This window comes from Manacus candei, unplaced genomic scaffold (genome assembly GCF_025592945.1).
Source record: "Manacus candei isolate 608988 ecotype Guabito, Panama unplaced genomic scaffold, ASM2559294v1 h1tg000022l, whole genome shotgun sequence".
NCBI classification, from domain to species: domain Eukaryota; kingdom Metazoa; phylum Chordata; class Aves; order Passeriformes; family Pipridae; genus Manacus; species Manacus candei.
In genome coordinates, this window is record NW_026138070.1 from 3,269,187 (window position 1) to 3,288,428 (window position 19,242).

Sequence of the window (19,242 nt, forward strand, 5' to 3'; positions counted from 1 at the left end):
TGAGGTTTGGTGCTGTGACCACTGCCCTGGAGGGTCTCTTCAGTCCTATTTGTGCTCCACTCATAGAATATCCTGAGTTGTATCATCTCCTGGACTTCACCCCAAAATACGAACTTACCTTTTGCAGCATCCCAGCATTCATTGATACCCATCCCAGCATTCACTGATACCCATCCCAGCATTCATTGATACCCATCCCAGCATTCATTGATACCCACCCCAGCATTTATTAATACCCATCCCAGCATTCATTGATACCCATCCCAGCATTCATTGATACCCATCCCAGCATTTATTAATACCCATCCCAGCATTCATTGATACCCATCCCAGCATTCATTTATACCCATCCCAGCATTTATTAATACCCATCCCAGCATTCATTAGTAGCCACCACTGCTCCACTCGTGTGTCACACACTGCTGGGATGGCACAGACAGACTTACTGTAAATTCAGCTCTGCTCTTGAGAAAAACTCCACTCCACTAAGAGCTTCATGAGCTTCAAGTGGCTTTCTTGCAAAAATATTTCTTCTGCAAAAATATTTCTTCTGTGACTGATACAGGTACTGAAATTATCAACAATGAAACATTTACATACCAAACAAGAAAAGTATGGCCATGGCTTAAAATCCATGTAACTTTTAATTCAGAGATTACCAGCATTATTAAACAAACCAGCTATAACACATCCAGCAGGTTGCAATGCATACAGTTCACCTAGAAAGCTGTTCCAGTAAAAAAACATTAATTTATATAGAGAGCTGAGAGGTACAACTAGCTGTAATTGCAGAACAGCCCTGAACAACCACAGCCAGGTGAAAGTGGTTCTTCAGTTTGTCGGTTCACAAATTGGTGTTTTCTAAAATGAAGTATGTAGTGAAGTTAAAGTAGATGTGGAAGAGGTCAACTGAAGTGACCAAGGCAGTGGAGCATCTAAGTTACATGAGAAATAGGAGGAGATGGGAATTCGGCTTGGAGGCTGAGGAGGATACAATCACAAAAATCAAGAATCACAAAAGCAACTCTGTTGCAAAAACAAACAAACAAACAAACAAAAATCCCCCAAACCAACAAAAACAAGCCACTGACTTCTGTAAGACAAGAACTAGTGGCACTCACTGAAATAAAAAGGTCAGTTTAAAAGTGTTAAAAGTCCTTCTTTACACAGGGCACGGTACCTGTAACTTGTTGCCACGGGTGCTTATGGAGGAAAGATTGTACCAGGAAATTCAAAAGAGGGAAGAAAAACTAGTGGCAATATGAGTGAATAGTAAAGGCTCAGACAAACTCTTGGACATCCTGATCCAATTCCAGCTGCTGCTGCAGAACTGTGAGGAATATTAGCCAGCAGATATTAGCCAGGCTGATGTGCTCTTCCTAACTGACATCCCTGACTGCAACTGCCACAGATAAAATGTTGGGCTCATACTCCTAGACTGGCCCAAGAAGGTGTTTTTATGCCTTTATGTTCCTTTTGTGTGTTCTAAGAGAAGTCATTGCAGCTGCACAGCTGTTTTTACAGTGCTTCATCCAGGGCAAAACTGCAAAGCAAGCAATGGTTTTTGTGGTTCCTTTTTTTGACTATTAAGACACACTTTATCATCTTGCTCATTTTCCATTGTCCTCTGCAAAAGTATAGTCAGCACTATTACATTTACAGTTACTGAACAAGCAGCATGAAAGACTGAAAAATAGCATAACACAAGCCAGTCGACCACAAAACAGCTTTGTTTTTAAAGCATATGCAAATCAGTGTCACCCTGATGATGCTGAACAATTCTAAACCAAGTAGATATTAACAATTTTATAGGAAATAATTGCTGTGCCTCTTTTTCAGTCTTTTCTTTCTGTAGAAAAACAGCTTTCCTTCATTTCCCTTTTTACAGGCTCCACACCGGGTTAAACCTGTAGTTCATCCAATAATCAAATATTCAGCGAGTTTCCATCAGAAAAGGCCATTTCATACACTTAGTGATGATTTGAAGTAGTCAAAAACATGAATCAGGCTTCAAAACCTAGAAAGAATGGCCTGAAGTACAGTGGACTTCAATTAGTTTTATTTGCCTTCTGTTTCCTGAGCCTGTGTGGCACCTTTTGATCCTATTTCCTCAAAAAACCATGAAGTCCACAATCCTGAGAGTTGTTTGTGCTAGGGAAAACTGAAGTTGTCATCACTTTCTGTCAAGAGTTGAGGCCTTAAGAAAATGCCAGATGTTGCAAAATATGTGACAAATTTGGAAGTACTGGAAGTAAAACAACCTATTCAACGACTTCCATGGCTGAATCTCAAGTTTGACTCGGAACCCTGGCCAGGATTTTCATAGCTAATAGAAGTAGCCAGACATAGGTTTCAATCCATTCCTTCATGCAGAGAAAGCAAGCTGTGAAACTTCAGCTGACATCCAGATGTCCTCTGAATTGTGCAGCTTTGATTCAAATTTGTTTCCAGCATAATATTGGGAGAGAGAGGGAAAGAGGAATATTTGACGTCAGCTATGCAGGCCAACGGTTTGGATACTCCTGTCGTTTGGTAGATGAAGGAGGTTCTAGCTCTCCTTGTTTGAGTGTGTTTCAGTGTTTTCCAGGAGTCTCCCAATAACCCAAGGCACTTGTCACAGAGTCAGACTTAGTGTAACACTGGGTGTTCCTGTAGCTCATCATCTCCATGGGTTGTCACTTTTCTGTGGCGGTGGTGGGGTGGTGGAATTCCTTTCCCTCCTCTTCCACGGGAACCATTACATCGTTCCCTGGGAAGGACTCTGTTTCCTGCTCTGGGTAGTGCATTCCCAGTTCCTCTTCCATGATTTCCTGGGTGTTGCTTTCACATCCTCTGGCAGGGCAGTTTTTGCCACCGGGCACTTCTGCAACAGACCCCACGATAACAGTGTCTGCCTTCATGATGTAGAGCTTTTCTGAGGAAGGAAAAAAGTAGTGCTGAGGGTAGTGAACAACCACTGCTGGCCCCAGAGATGGCTCCTTATCACACAACATTTTTTATTAGGACTCTGGGCATTCCAGATCAAGTAGATTGAGCTTCCATGGGATGAAGCCACTGAGCTAGGACTACAGAAGGACAGAGCAGAAAAGGCAGAAGATAATCACAAAAGCCTGCTAGAAGAAGCAATTAATTGGTACCTAGATATAAAGAATCCAAGGTTTATTTCCCTGCTGTTTCAAGAAACAACACCACCTGCATTGAAAGTAGCCTTTGGGCAGGGATCAGCACTGTACAGAAATTCTGGGGTCTTAAGACCAGCAAAGAAATGACATTCTTTCCAGCTGAGAATAAACTGCAAAATTTTCTGGGATAGATTTGAACTCTGTGTCCACCTTGTTATACATACTCCTTCACAAAAAGGTAAATAAGGCCTTTGCAATGGCTTGGACCACTGCACTTAATTCAGAAGGATGCTGCAGGTCAGACACTGCAGGTCACAATTGCTTGGAGGTATTTGGATATGGTAAGTCAAATCATCACATTCATCCCAATCCATCACTCACAGTAAAAACAGAAAGCTCATTTCGTAAGGAAAGGTCAGCTCTTGTAATATGAAAAATAACACTTTCAAATAACCTCAAAATTGGAAACATTGCCAGAATGTCTCAGGTAACAATTCTCCCCCTCAGTGAGCTCCCTTGCCTGGCTTTATCTCCCACCCTGTGCCATGGTCAAAGACTTCATGGGAATACATGGGAGACACATTTCCAGCTATTAATGTGAACCCCAGAGAAGCAAATGGTAGTTTAGTGATGTGAACTACCACTCCCACTCAGAACATCATTTCCCAGTTGATATATTTTTGGTTTTCAAATTTCTTGTGTAAATTTACATCTTCTGGAATGAATAGGAGGAATAAGGGAATTTTCTGTCAGATTCATAGGTGACTAAGGCAAACATGAAAATAAAAAAGTGTTATATTCAGATGAATAGATATTTGTGTGTCAAAGATTCTGGAGATTCAGCTCCAGTCTTTATTAGCAGATTTGAACACTTTGCATCTTATTGGTAATCTTGGAATGACATTATGTGACATGGCTGAAAAACTGGAAAAACAAGAGAGAAAGGGAAAAAAAAGCAAGACTCACCAATTCTGTTGTTGGTGTGGTCTCTGACTCGAGAATCCACAGGACAATCTGGGCCATTCCCACTGCTGGGTGTCACCTCAGCCACACCCCGGTGGGGACTCTGTGCTTTTTCTGTGCTGGAGACCAAGTTATTGTTGGTTTCCAAAGGGAGGGTTCTGCCAATTAACTCCTTCTCTTCTTGCCCACTCTCAATGGTCAGGGGGAGCTTCTGCCAATGCAAACAGAGGGCAAAAGTGGGGTGGATGTAAAAACACTGTGAAGATGGCAAGGATTCTGCAGAACCCTTCCAGGGCAGGCAGGACAACAGGATGTACCTCACAGCACCACTGTCACAGGGAGGGAAGAATTCTAAAGTGTGTGACAGGTATAGGAACTTAAATTTCTTTGAAGCAGGTTCCTGCATCACTTAAGCCTATATTTAAAAACCAGCATTTCTAAGCTAAATTTACAGATTTTTGATGACATTTGCAAGAATATCCATCATCTTCACTGAAGCTACCTCTTAGGTTTTGCAAAGATCTACCACACTCCCATGGAAGAACAGAACAAGCCAGAGGTTGAACTGGTTTAACTTCAAAATGGAATTGCCTCAGCAGAACCTCAGGTAGAACTAACAAGCACAGACTACCTATTAGGTGAGGAATTAATTATAAACAGTTCTTTAAAAGAGGAGCCAGAATCTGAGGGAGGTCAAAGGTTCCTAGCTCTGTTTGTGTTTCCACAAGGTTGGGAAAGAAAAAAAACCAACAAACACAAACCCCACAAAAAACATTGTAAGGTTTTGATATGTGCAGTTTAAAATTCTTGCTCATGTCTGACTCAGGAAGCAAGAGTGGAAACTCCCCACAACTCAGGAATTAGCAATGACACTCTGAAATTATAATAGATAATTGCCACCAGAGTCATTGGAAAAATTAATATCTGACAGACAAAGTAGGGACTGACAGACAAATTTCTCCCAGAATGAAGAAAGGGCATGTTCATCCCGTGATTTTGGATCCTGTCCCATGGAATGCACCATTAATGGCATGAGACCAAACCAAATACTCCCCTCACAAGCAAGATTGGCAGCATCACGTTATTTAACACCACATTAAACCCAGTTCAAGACACGAAAGTAGCAAGTCCTAGTACAGCTCGTTGCTGCAGCCTGATGATCACACATTGTAGAGGAAAGTCCAAGCAAAAAGCCTGGCACTCTGTGACAGGACATTGAAAAATAACACTATTTGCATTGGTCTGGAAAGGATCTGGTTTGGAATATTGTTCACACTTACTGCACATTTGTCCCCTAGGTCAGAACCTGCAATGGAGAGAGGAAAAATTACCAGAAGAAAATTCACACAGCCACAAGAATGTTAATGTTTGCTCTGAAAGGCCACCTGGCCCTACCCAAAACCACTCCACTGCCCAACCCTCCTGCACCACGGTTTTCCTGACACTGAGGGCACCCTCAAATGACACAGCTGAGGTGAACCAGCAAAGTGTTGCTGCCAAGACTGTGAGATCCTGCTCTGCCCAAAGCCCTTTGCATCACTCTCCCCACACTACTGGAATTCATCTGATGAACTGATGAAACTTGTTGAGATAAGCACAAGACAGGTTTATTAAAAAAAAAAAAGTTAATAACTTTCTACTGGATTAACAAGCTAGATCAGTTCATCGTGTGGTCAGATGAATATTAAGGGGATGGGATTTTATGTGTAATTTCATTAGATGATTCCAGGGAATGCTGGGGGAAGAAGAGAGGTGAGCAGGAGGGAGTATACATCCTGCAGCACTGTGAAGCATGATGAGCTCAGACCTACTATCTAATTCCACCCTGATGTGCAACTATCTTTGTTTTCAGTGCATCAGCTCGGAAATGCTGCACAGTAACAGGGTTTTTGTGTAATGCAAGTGAGGGAGGGAAAAAAAATCCATTTTGGGAAAATTAAGCTGCTTTAAATCATATTCCTGAATAAATGAGTATTAAATGCTCTGATTTGTGGTGATTGGGAGAATCTAACACAACAGACTAGATCTATCAATGGGATAGATTAGGGTGATGAGAGGGGATCAGCTCATTGGACAAACTGTGTGTGCTTTGGGGGATCTGTACAGGCTGCTATGGCTAACACACAGGTTTTTTTTTTGTTTTTTTTTTTTATTGTCCAGAAATTAATTGACTGCTTTCCTGCACTGACACATCACCCAACCCTTCATATACTGTGAGAACAAAGTGCCATCTGGTGGCACCTGGTGACATCCGGACAGCGCTGGCCTTGTGCATGGCAGCAGAGACAGAGGTGTGACATGAAAAACTCCCACTTTTTAAGTTAAAATTCTGTAAAATAAAGCTCCACATTAAAACTCTGCACTTATTCCTCAGAGTGCTGGTCCATCAGTCACTCACCTGGCGATTTGAGGCCGTATTTGTGTGCGATGACAGAATGCAGATGGGCTGAGAAAAGAAACCTTCCATTTAGTCAAACTCCCCGTGGAGCCTGCAGGCTCTAACAGCTCTGCCACACCCACAGATCTACAACCAACCTACAACGTGCACATCCTGCTTTCTATAAAGAGGGAATGTGGTTCCACAGGCACACCCCACACAGTTGACAGGTGAAGCTACAGAGAGTCAGTGTCAGTAAAAATCACTCTTCCTCTCATGCTCAAAGCCCATCCCCATTCCCAGAACCAACAAATACTCACACAACACTTCAGGTATCATTTAATCTGTGCTGAGAGAAGAAACTGCTGGTTACCCTTTCCCTGCCCTCCATAAACTCACAGCTGCTTCAATATTTCGTATTCCTCTTGCCTAAAACCCTTATCTGGCCTGCCTTCACCAGGCTGTAGTGAACATCCTCTTCCCCAGGGACCTCCATAAAATTCTGGGATATTTGAGTTCCCCTTTGGCTTATACTGGGAGCTCAAACAGCATCCCAGGTATTGGAGCTTTAAAAAAACTCACGCTTTCCTTTGAGGACGAGGATCCGCTTCTTGCAAACCTTCCATTTCCAAAAAAACAGCATGGCCCCGAGGAGCACTATCACACAGAGAACCACTGCCCAAAGCACTACACCTGCAGCACAGAAAGGGAGCACAGGAAAGGTTAAGGAAAGGCAGAGGAGGGGCTCTGAGTAGATCCATGTATGTGGACACAGACCCATGGACATCGTTTCACAAGCTGTAAGGGATTTGCAGGAAGCTCCCACATAAAAAGTGTGTTTACCAAAGATATCTCCCAATAAAACATGAGTTTTAATAAAACAGAGTAACTGCTTTGTTACCTCCCATTGTCATCTCCCCCTTGGCTGAGGTGGGAAAAGTCAGATCTTTCTCCTCAGGAGCTGAACTGGGGTTTTCAGTTGTCGTGGCACTTAGAAGGTCACCACCAGCAATGGTCACCAGGCTCTCCTCAAGGCTCCTTGGGTCAGAGTGATTTGTTTCATTGCTGAATCTCGTGGACAAAGGGCTTTGGGTGAGATAGGTGGGCGATTGGTCCAGGCAAACCTGATCATGTGTGGCATTTCCTTGGCTTAGTGCCACTTTGTTTAACTTGGCACAGCTGGGAAGGAAAGAGAACGGGTGTCAGTGCTACAGAAACTGCCATGGTACAAGAGAGGAGCATTTTCCATGTGACAAACATCCCTTTGGTAATTTTTGTACTACCTTCAATTATTGCTTTCAGTGTCAAAGCCATTAACCTTCTTCTCACCCCCGTGGCATTAATTCTTGACCTGGATGCAAACCTGACACTCACACAGGGGTAGAATTCCACTGTAAACTAAAAACAAGGCAAGAGGGATTCCTTCCTTCCCTCCCTTTACTCCAGGGGCTGTGCAACAGCTACAGAGAGAGGCTTTCTAACCTCTGCTCCTGGCCCCAAAGCTATTCCAGTGCCTCTAAGATAAGTTTGTATACTTTGCACCAGAACTGGCGTGTCCCATTTCATCCTTTATTAATTTCAGTTAATCAATCAGTCACGTTAAAGAACCAGGGACTTACTCTGTGTGGGGCTTGCAGCTGTCAGTGCTGGAGCTTTGGTCAGAGAAGGTCCCAGCAGGGCACTCTTCACAAGTGACATCCCGTGTTGAGGTGCCTGAATAAAAACAATGACTGGGGACTGACCAACCAAAAGGCACCAGGTCAAGGCCCACGGCCAAGAGCAGGAAAGGTGAAGTGGAATTCCTACCTCTGACCCGGACCCCGAAGCCAGGCTGGCAGGTGGTGTGGGGCTGGCACCGGGCACAGGTGTATGGGCCGGAGGTTTGGCAGAACAGGCCCGGCCTGCACTCACAGACACTGCTGGAGTTGAAGGAGCAGGGCTCCTTCTCCACAAGGTCGAGTTCTGGGGGCAAGAAATAGAGGCAGTGACAAAGGATCACCCTGCAAGGGAGATGTAAAAGGGGGCCAAAGCTGAGCGACACCAGTTCAAAGGCTGAGGAGGCAGAACAAGGTGCTGGCACTCCTCGTGATCCCGGAATGGTTTGGGTTGAAGGGACCTTAAAGCTCACCTCGTTCCAGCCCCCTGCCATCCCATCCACCTTCCACTCCACCAGGCTGCTCCAAGCCCCATCCAACCTGGCCTTGGACACTTCCAGGGATGGGGCAGCCACAGCTTCTCTGGGCAACTGTGCCAGGGCCTCCCCACCCTCACAGGGAAGAATTCCTTCCCATTATCTAATCTAAGCCTACTCTCTGTCAGTTTAAAGCCACATGATGGCAACTTAAGTCATGAATAATTGGAGAAGCCTTTAGACAGTGGCTTGTGATATAAGACAGAGAGTAGAATCCAGATTGGATAGCACTGGAGAAGAGTTTTTAGGTAGTCCCCAGGTCACACAGGAAGCCACACTGACAATGTGCCAAGGTATCATTCTGCTCTCTAAATCAGTAACCAAGGATGGATAATTCTGCTGCTGGAAATTCTAAATGAATAAAATACGAACAAAGTGCAAATAAAATACATAGAGGGAATATAATTGTGAGGTATGTGTTGGGGAAAGCAAACCTCTTTTGCATAAGACACAGGCATCACATCGTAGCTTCGAGACTCGTGTGTTCACAAATTGCCCAGGCCCACACCTCATGCAGTCTGCAGATGGGTTCTCAGGACAAGCTTTCTTTTTAACAGAGCCTGGAGGGAAAAAAAAAAAATAAATCAACAAATCAAAATATGCAGGACACCTGTTCAGAATAATGGGAGACAACCACCCTGAAGTGTCTTGTGTGCTCCTTTACCTGTTAGCCACCCTACCACAGTCATTTGGTTTCTCTAGCACGTTTTTGCCCTTCCCATTTGAGCATGAAGGGCTCACAACTGTCCTGGGGTGGGACATTATCCCAGTTGGAATGGGCTGCTGCAGAATGGGCACGTGGCAACTCATTTGCTGACAGAAAAGACCACCAAGTCTGCAGTGAGGGCAATTGTCCTGCCATTCCTGAGTTCCCAGGAGATTGGTTTTCATGGTTTCCTCTTTCCTTCAATTAAAAGGACTTTTAGAAAAGCTGCTCTTCCTTTGCAGTGAGCAGCTGAGTTTGTAGCAGACATGAACAGGTTATTGCTTGGAGGAGTAGTGGAGGATTAAAATGAAAAAGGATTCTTATAACTTTTATTATGGAGAGGATGTGAGGAGATGTCCAGGACTGACATGAGGATGTAGCCAAGGAATGAGTGACAAGAATCAGCAGAGGTGAAATGATGGATACTGGTGGCTTATTGATGTAAATCAGATCTCTGCTTCTCACTGTGACATCTGTCATGACAGGACCTTTGGCAAAGAATGGTTTTGGAGGAGAAAAGAGCTTTCCTTGGGACTGTCTCTGAGTCACAAGCTCCCTCTTTTCTTATTTTCTCCATCCTTTGCTCTTGTTTACCTGTACAACTTCTGAAGGAAGGTGTGGCCAGCAGTACAGGATGTCCCAGTGGGAATCCTGATGGAACTGCACAAAAATGCTGGCAATCAAACACTAAACCCCTCTGTATTATCAGAGCTCAAATAAATGTCAGAAATTTCCTTTAAGAAAAACAAAAGAAAAAGAACAGATTTCTGAGAGAAGATACTGATGGTGGTGAAGCACCACAAAATGCCCCACCCACCGAGGGGTTTTTTGGCCAATAGAGGCAGTTTCAGACATTTCCAGAGCTCTTGTCTCACCAAGGTGTTTCCTGCTCTGACCTCATGTGCCTTTGAGTCACAACCAGCTTCTAGCAAAGCTCTCAGTGTCCCCAGACAGGGGACACTCACGTGAGACACTTTTTAAACTGTTGTGACTGTGAGAATAATAATCAGATTTTCCATGTCTTCATTTTGTACTTTTTGTCTGTGAGCAGAAACTCACTGAGTCTAATTTCACTGTGCTATTTCACACCCTAAGGGAAGCTGAAATGAATTCTGCCTGTTTCTGGCTGCTTCAGTGTCCAGTGAAGTGATAAAAAGCACATTAAAAGTCTGCCAAGTTCTCTAGTTTGCAATTTGGTCACTGTTTGCATGCACAGGAGCAGGGCAGTGGAGAACAGATTCACATCTAGATTCAATTAGACAGTGATTCATGAAATTGCTCTTTTTTTTCAGGGACAAAACGCAATTCTGCAGATACACAGAGTTCCTACTGTCTCTCCCAGAAAGACTCCATGTAAATTTGATTATTTTATAAACATACTGACCTGAGGGACACTGGTAACAGCAGCTTTGTGAAGTTTCATCATAGAACCAATTCCCACGTGTGTCACAGGAATGAGATGGGGTTAATGATGTCTAGAAAGTGAGACAGGCAAAAGACACAATCAGAAAACAACTAATTCTGTACTAGGGCAGATCCCAATACCTGTCCCAAGAGATGACAGCTGCAGATGGTAAGGAAAAGCCCTCAGCTTTTTGAAACTTCAAGTATCCCCAAAGCAACTAAATTAATGTCTGCATCTCCTTTATAAATCTTGCAGCAGTTAGCAAAAAAAAAAAAAAAAAAGGATAAAAATCATTGTCCTGAAATGGTCCCATGTTCATTTGAGATAAGGAATTTTTTAGGGAAAAGAAAAACAATCCCTAACCTCTGCAACAGATTTCCAGCTCTGTGTGCAGTGGAGTAAAAGGTGGTGCCATATTCAGCATCATCTGAACCCAGGCAGATGGGCTGTAATGCACAGAGGTAACTCTTGGCAGCAAAGAGGTTTTTCTCTTATTCATGCAGTCATAATGCTTGAATTTATCAACCTAAGGATGTGTTTATTATAAACCAATTAACTGTTTTATTTATCATTTAGGGGCAAATCCTGCACTGAGAACACAAGAGGGCTTTGCCTTGGAAAGAATGCTGCAAATGTTCTCACACTGAAGCTCTTATTCAGATAACTCATCCCACTTCTGTTGTGAGTGAAGGTTTTCAGAAATAACCTTTCGTTACTACATAACCGATACTGGTTTAGTTAAAAAAAACCCACCACACAATAGTTCTAATATTGGCTTAGAAAACGAGACTGGGCTACGAATTGGAACAAGAAACATTATAACAAGACTTTGTTTTTGTATGGCTGGGCCACCACATGCTCTGGGAAATTACGGTGCCACAAGTGTTCTGATGAGAAAATCTGATTTTTGAATTTGGCATCTCCCTTAATAATCCCCTAAAACTGTTATTATCTGAATTTCATTCTCACTTTTTGCTAGAAGGCATAAACAGCGATTTTTCTGTGAAGAATCAATCAGCAGATTCCCCTGAGATTTTCCAGCACGATACTGGTAGAGCAGTTAAATATTTCAGAAACTCTCCATCTCACTTTCTGCTGATGAATTCCCCACTAGGCTTTGAAATAAAACCTGCTGCCTTTGTACACTGTGCAGAATCTCACTACCTAACTCACTTCACAGCCTAGTCTGTTTAACACACAGAAATTATTTAACTTCCATCAGAAAACAGAACTTTCAGTCAAGGAGGAAATGAATAGGAGGGTAAGAAATAGAATCACATTGAAACCATTAAATTTCATTGATCTCCACCAGTAACAGAAGTGAGAATGTGACACATCTCTGCATCACCCCTGGGCCAGAACCTCCCTACAAGTATTTTTCCTGTCTGACTGCAGAGGAAGAGCAGAAGGCTCTGCCTGCTCAGCCTGACTCAGATCTCACTTCCACACGTGCCCCCCGTGTTTTCCTGTTCTGAAGAGGAAGCCCCAGACTGCAGGAAAGGGAAGTGGGATCTCCTCCCTTCTGTGTGCAGCTCCAGCCTGGCCAGGCAGCCACTGAGCCCGGAGTGAGCGACACCAAACCACCAGCCACCACACCAGGGGTCATTCCTGAGCCACCACAGTGATATGAAGTGAATTCACTGGGTTTAGAAAGAAAATTTAAGAAGCTACAGCATCCTGGCTGTAGCTAATCAGCCTGGATTGGATTCTCTGTAAGACCTGTGGGAAGTCACCACAAACACATGATTTTCTCCTCCTGGGCAACCAACTCTGGCTGCAAATGCAGCTGAATTCTAAACCAGGGTGGGAACAAAATTCTTGAATTATTTATGCAGCACACAAGCTTACAGTATATCTGTGTGTTTCTGGGTTTAAATAAAGGAAGAGTGCCTGTGTAAAAGTATGAGGGAAGGGCAGCTTTTTAAAAAGTTACCTTGTTCCAAAATATGGAAATCAGGAGTTCAGGGTTAGATTCTGCTCCTGGATACAGCAGTGCACGTTATGATTATGAATTTGACCTGATGCCAGTGCAGTGATAAATTACTGCAAGAACTAGATATGGATACCACACAATTTATGAAAATATACCTAAGAAAGAGAGTACTGAACCTTCTTTCCCCCCTCTCCACAGGAGGGCAGCTCTGCCCTACAGCTACATTATACACATCATCCACACCTCCCCAGCAAATGCTGCTCTCAAGCATCCAGCACAGCCTTGTACTGTTCACTGAGCTGTGAAAAGAATTCACTTTAACAAATCATGGCAGGATTTCTGTGGCTGACAAACCACCCTCTGAAGGCACCACCACTTCTAATCCAAGTCACCTGCAAAATGGCTTTAAGGTTGCCCCCTGTTCAGTAGGGGTGTTTCATGAGCAATTAGCACGGACCCTTTCAGTGGTAAATCACACACATATCAATGCTCAGCCTCAGTCACCATGTCCCCATTCTTGTCAGCTTTTCCCCTCTAAATCCTAAAGCTGTTTGACTCCTGCCCTGGGTGTGACAGGTCTCTGTCAGCTGTGATGAGAAACCTCAGAGCCTTTAATTCTGCGTCTGTGTCCCGTGTCAGAGTGGGTTTGATCTGGCTTGGACAGGAGGACACAATGCAGAGGTGATGCTGCTTTGTGCCAGCTGCAGGGGAACAGAAAAATGTGTGAGCTGAGAGGAAGGGGAGCTGCAGCAGCAAACAATCTCCAGTGCAGCAGAGAGCTTCTCACCACAAAATTAATCTGTCCACACCTTTTGAACAGATTTGAACAAGTCATGAGTCTCTGTCAGATCAGTAATTTACATCTGGTTTTGCTCTAGTACAAGGAATTCTTCAATTGGATTCAGTGTGCTGTTCAACTGGAGGGAGACAGAGACTGAATTTCACTAATTTTTCCTGCATGCTCTTCAAATAAAGGTTTGGGACTTAGCAGGAGCTGGAATACATGTGGTGAAAGGAAAGACCACAATTGCTATCCTGCTTGGACTGCTCTGTGTCAGCATCCCCAGGGATCCCCTGGTTTAGTGCTTTCAGTGACCTAACAGGCCAACTATTTTTTTTCTTTTCTAAATGTGTTGCAGATCAAGGCCCAATTAAATAGAGCAGACATATTAGATACAAAGCATTTGGGTTTTTCAGTGCTTTCTTGTGAGACTTTGTTTTAGAAGGTAGGCTTTTTGTAGCTCTTCTCACTTTCCTTGGTTCTACAAACGTGTTTGCTATTCCAAATTAAATAATGGCAGTTGTAAAGATGGTGCTGAATTCAGTGGGCTACTCTGCAGTTCAGTCAGGGCAAGGTTTGACTCATTTACTTATGGCCTTTTGAGCTCATAGAGAAAAAGTGATGGTGAGGCAGAGCACGAAATTTGCTACAAATGAGCTGTAAGTCAGGAAGAAAGCACATTACAGTAAAAAAAAGATCTCTACCAGCAGTGGCTATTCTAGAACTGACTAATACTGCAGCAAAACAGTTAACTGCCTGTCAAGCTTCTAGCCAAATTCTGACAGCACTGAAGAAGCTGGTAATCTAAGGCTTCAAGTTGTCAAGCTCCATCTGTTTGATAATAAAGACATTATCAACAAATGAGAGTTCACTGAATAGAAAAAGAAACAAAACCCAAACTGTGGACTTAAGTAAGGTGGAACATGGTTTAAAAATATGACCAGTAAGCTGTTACTAGCTCACATTAAATAGTATCACCTGTACTCCAGTATCAGTAAAAGCAGGTATTTCTGTGATTGAGGCAATGCAGAAGGACAGTAAAAGCCAGTTGCTTGTCTCAGCTGATGATTTTGCAGTGAGTCTGCATGTTGACAATGACTATCAAAAAAACCCAGATTTTCTCACAGCTCCTTTCATTTTGTGAAAAAAACCACCAGAAGTGACATCAACTAGCAAAAATATCATCCTTTTTCTTTTTTTTTCTGTTGCCTTTCTCCTAAAGCAGTTTGCATTCAGGAGGCCAGACAAGTTTATCTGAATGCCCTCCCAAGTACTCCCCAGGTGAGCAAGGACTACAGACTCCAATCCCTCTGTACTTCAGGAAGGAGACAGTGGCAGGACAGATAAGGAGGGGAAAGTAGAGCAAACTTGCCACGTGGGAGGGGAATTTACAACTACAGATGCAAGAGCAAACTCCTACTCTTACCAAAAGAGCCAAGAGGACCTTTTTCAAATGCCTATGAAGAGGATGCAGGACTTGGTTATTTTCAAAGATCTAATTGGAGTCAATGTCTTGTAAAATACCTCCTGGCAGCCCAAGTGATGTTCTATTATTCAGACAGACGGGTCTGTTAGGTTAATATATGCTCATATTTCCCCATTTCAGGATCCAGCACAGAGGGCAATTACTCACCTACTTAACTGTACCTGTGCAGAGAGTCTCTGTGACTGACCTTTGTTTTTTTTAACGTGCATGCCTCGGTGTTGGCCAGGGAAATTACCTGGATTTATGCCAGGTGCTGAGGGCTCGTTGCCAGGGGACCCACGGGAGGAGGGGGATGAGTGGCAGCATCGGGGTGGCAGCAAAGCCACAGGAGCTGATACGATCTGAGCAGGGAGCTGGTGTGCACCTACAGCATCACTGAGTGCAGCTGCAGGGCCGTGTCTATTTTAAGTGATTTTGATTCAGAAAGAATAGTGGATTCATGAGGAAGTCAGAGTCGGGGGGGGGGGGTTGTAAAGAGGAAGGTCTGTTATGGTTTTGCCTCTACACCTTTCAATTTGCCTTTCCTGACTCGCCTCAGCAGAGTGAGCAGCAGCCTCTGAACGAAGCTCTGCAAGGAATGTGCCTTTCACAGAGCACACAGGCAGAAATAAAAGCCCCCCTACCCCAAGCAAACCTTCCCTCCCTCCCTCCCTCCCTCCCTCCCTTCCCAGCTGCGATGTGCCTGGAGCTGCAGGAACTCCAGCAATGCCAACACGGGGATGCAGATCCCAGCTCGCAGCCCCTGCTCCTGCCTGCAGAGTTCCCAGAGAGGGCAAACTCTTCTGGCTGCCCTGCTTTATGCCTTTATCTCCTGGCAGCTCTGCTTTATGCCTTTATCCCCCCACGTTGCACAACCCCTGTGTCTGTGGACACCCACTCTCCCACCCCCAGCCCTGCAGCCCCGGCTGCCTCCAGCCCTCCCCAGGCTCCTTCGTCCTGAGGGGCTGCAGGATCCTGGTGCCTCCCTGCCTTACCTGCAGGGATGTCTGGATGTCCTGGAGAAGCAGCAGGAGCTGCAGGGCCAGTGCCAGGCTGCAGGCAGCCATCTGAGGTGGTGTTAGATATCCCTGGCTCCCAGCATTGCAGGTGGCACAGCCAGGTTGCTCCTTCTGGAAGCCGAGATCCTTCCAGGCTCCAGCCCAGCCTTGCTCCGTGTCTGTTCATTCAGCCCAGGGCCATTCCAGCTGTTCAAGACAAGCAAGGGACAGGCTTTGAGACTCAAGCGAGGTGAGAAAACAATTTAGGAAGGAGGGAGAGGGGGGGCTGCCCCCAGAAGAAACCTAAAAAAAGAACAAAACCAAACCGCCTCAGCGCCGGGTCCCGGCGCTGTCGGGTGTCTGTGGGCCGGGTGTGAGCACCCAGGTTGCACCCTGAGGCTCGGGGCTGGCTGTGCCGGCGCCTCCTGAGTCATCTGGGCTGCCCTCAGAGAGCACTTCACCAACCCAAAGCCTGGGCCAGGCACGAGGCCAAGCCCTGCCCCATCCAGCCGCCAGTTTTTTGAGAGCCGCGACCAAGCCCCGGGAGAGTTCCCAGTAAGAGACACTCATTGTTTCAGTGCAGTCGTTCTGCTCCTGTTTGCATAAGTGGGTGAAGACTCACAACCAGCCAGGGTGACTCCACCAAGGTTTAGGTTTTACGTATTGCCACATGTTGCCACTTAAACACCAACATGTCACAGACCATCCTCTTGAGAATCCTTCCCTTTCCTCCAATCCCACTGGAAATAAATTCCTCCTGCTGACAATCATGCCCGGGTTTGCTACTCACCATTTTGCTCATTTTCATTTGTCACTCTGGATGGTTTGTGCTCTGGTGCCTGGAAAGATTTCAGTTGATTGAATGTGTCATGAAGCCTTCTTATCTGCCCTAGGAGTTTTGTCAGAAGTGAAGGTTAGCCACTTCAAAAAGAGCAGAGTGCCTTGAAAACCTCTCTGAGGTACACAGGAAAATCATGACAATTTGAATTCTCACACCTCTGGGTTCGGTTTTAATTTTTTTGTTGTTGCTTCTCACCCTTATCAGCAAAAAGAAAACCGAAAGAAATGAGGGAAGATTGAAAGTTGGACAAATGATTATTTTACTAAAGACCCAGAGCTACCCCACTGCCTCCCAGATGAGCACCAAAGGTGAGCATTCCACAGGGACCCTGTGTAAATATCTTCTGTAACTCACAGCTGTAACTCTTGTCTTTTTGACTAACTACCTGGATTTCTTTCTCCAGAATGCCACTGTATAAACCCCAGGCATTTTCAGCACATTGCATGGAGTGTGTTTGACATGTAACTCCACTCTCCTCCCTTCCCTGTAATGCTCAGTTTCTAAGTTCTCTTAGCTATAAAAGCTGTTGGGGTAGATATGCCTTGAAGGCCTAGAGACAACTAAGTATTTGAATGTCAGAGTATCACGTTCTTGTTTTCCCCAATTAAATAAATGGGCTAGAAAACACCTTAATCTTCTGTAATAATATGCCATTAAGCAATTCTCCCAATCTATAAATGCAGTTTCAAATGACATAATGATCAGGGCAATTGGTGAGCTCTGCTTGTCTTTTTTTCTCTCCTCTCTGAGTATTTTTTCTCTGCTCAGCCCCTATCTAAGCTCTTCTAGCAAAAGGACAGGCACCAACACAAGAGACAGCCTGGAAGGTTTAAGTTCCACTGCTGAGGTCAGAGTATCTGATACAAAAAGTAAGTATGTGAGTACAAAAAACACTGTGTGTGAAAGACTTTCCCAGAACTGGCAGCAGGGAGAGTTTTCTGGCCCGTTTTCCAGATAAAGTAAGACTGAAACAAGCCCACTGAGCATTTGGTATATGTACATATATGTATATCAGCTCCTTTTTAACGAATGGTGTCAATAATTTTTGAACCCACTGGATAACTTCAATCAAATTTGGCTGAGGAGGGGGTGCCATTAAAATTTACAAGGTTTCACAGAAGGAGATGACTTGGATGAAGGGACAAGGTGCTCATGACAAGCTCCCTGAGGGAGAGGCTGCAGGAGGAGATCAGTCCTCCTCAGAAGAAAGAATCCACTCACATGTCCAAAGTGAAACCAGGCTTCCAGCTGCCATTTTTCCTTGAACTTCTTATTCTCAAGCTCATTCTTGATTGAACCAGATACTTAAAAGGATGGGAAGTGGAAAGGGCTTATTGTTGCTGCTGTTTTTTCAGAAAGGCTGGTACCTCACACAGTGCTGTCTCAGGTCTGTAATAAAAGAACAGCAATGAAGAGGTTGTTTCACGGGAACATCCCAGCCTGCACTTCCAGCTGAATGCATTCATGTCAGACTTTGCGTGTTTTGATTTGAAATACAACAAAAGGGGCTTTCCAAAGGAAGCTCTGTTAGTAACTGGAAGAAGCACCTCCAGTTTACAACAAGCCCACGCTGCTGCTCTCCACACGTCGGCTGCGTTTCCTAGAAAATAGTCCTCTGTGTTAATGAAAACAACAAAAGTGCAGAACAAACAGAAGCAAACAAACAACCCCTATTTCTCTGGTCTTCCATCAGGGGACAACATCTATCAGAGAAAAGGGGAAGCCCCTAATGAGCATGATATTGTTATTTATAATGTTAATTTGATTGCACGCACCTGTTAATATCTGAATCCCTTTTTGCTTTGGGTGTTAAAAGGTGGCAATGCCCCAAGATAAGGTTCCTTGGCAGTTTGTATTTTAACTTATTTGGTTCATGCCAAGCTTAGGTGTTTTCTGCATAGGGTATCTGGTCAGTGTGAGCTGCTTGGAGCTGAGAGGGATCAGAGAAGGTCCTGTAAGTCAGCAGTTGTTCAAATGTCACTTGATTCCTGGAGCAAGAGGATGCAGAGACCCAACCAAACCACGAGGAAAAGTCTCCACCACGTGCCCAAAGCATCCCTTCAGCACTGCCTGTCCACTGAACAGGGAGAGCCCAGCAAAGGGAGCAGCCATGGAATGCTCCAGAAGCAGCACTGGAACACATGTGCTCAAGCAAAAGTACTCATGCCATTTTCTAATTTTGAAGTGGCTGATTTTGGTCTCATGTTGTACTTTTAGCATGGTTTCTCCTGGGTTTAAATATGTGTGTTCAGTTAATATGGGTCCAGCTGTATCAGAGGAAAAACACACAGAGAGAAGTGTCATCTCTGAACCCTTGTCCAACAGATAAAAGAGGCCATGGAGTTTGAAAGGACACATATTAAAACACCTTGTCTAAAATCTGTATTTCAGTGTCTGTCAGTGTTGCTATTTGGAGCATTGCAGTATGCTGAGAAAAAAATCACCAAATTCTTGCTCCTT

At 44.4% G+C, this 19,242-nt stretch overlaps 1 protein-coding gene and 1 long non-coding RNA gene across 3 annotated transcripts; one reads left to right on the forward strand and one right to left on the reverse strand.

The window, feature by feature from the left end:
• Nucleotides 1–635: 635 nt before the first annotated feature.
• Nucleotides 636–17,019, reverse strand: TNFRSF8 (TNF receptor superfamily member 8). Of its 2 annotated transcripts, none has more exons than XM_051786277.1 (12): nt 16,732–17,019; nt 15,939–16,148; nt 10,744–10,834; nt 9,088–9,213; nt 8,269–8,424; nt 8,082–8,175; nt 7,364–7,641; nt 7,045–7,155; nt 6,484–6,531; nt 5,366–5,391; nt 4,089–4,296; nt 636–2,914 (listed from the first exon to the last, which is right to left on the reverse strand). In XM_051786277.1, exons 2-12 carry the CDS (start codon nt 16,008–16,010, stop codon nt 2,676–2,678), a joined length of 1,449 nt encoding a protein of 482 aa, XP_051642237.1. In that variant the 5' UTR covers nt 16,011–16,148; nt 16,732–17,019; the 3' UTR covers nt 636–2,675. The 2 variants fall into 2 exon arrangements, with proteins under 2 accessions (XP_051642237.1, XP_051642238.1); XM_051786278.1 differs by lacking the exon at nt 16,732–17,019 and adding an exon at nt 16,245–16,723.
• LOC127470599 (uncharacterized) lies at nt 8,144–17,642 on the forward strand. The gene is made up of 3 exons (XR_007904338.1): nt 8,144–8,250; nt 16,987–17,090; nt 17,551–17,642. It is a non-coding gene; the product is annotated as an uncharacterized LOC127470599 (long non-coding RNA).
• The last annotated feature ends 1,600 nt before the right edge of the window (nt 17,643–19,242 follow it).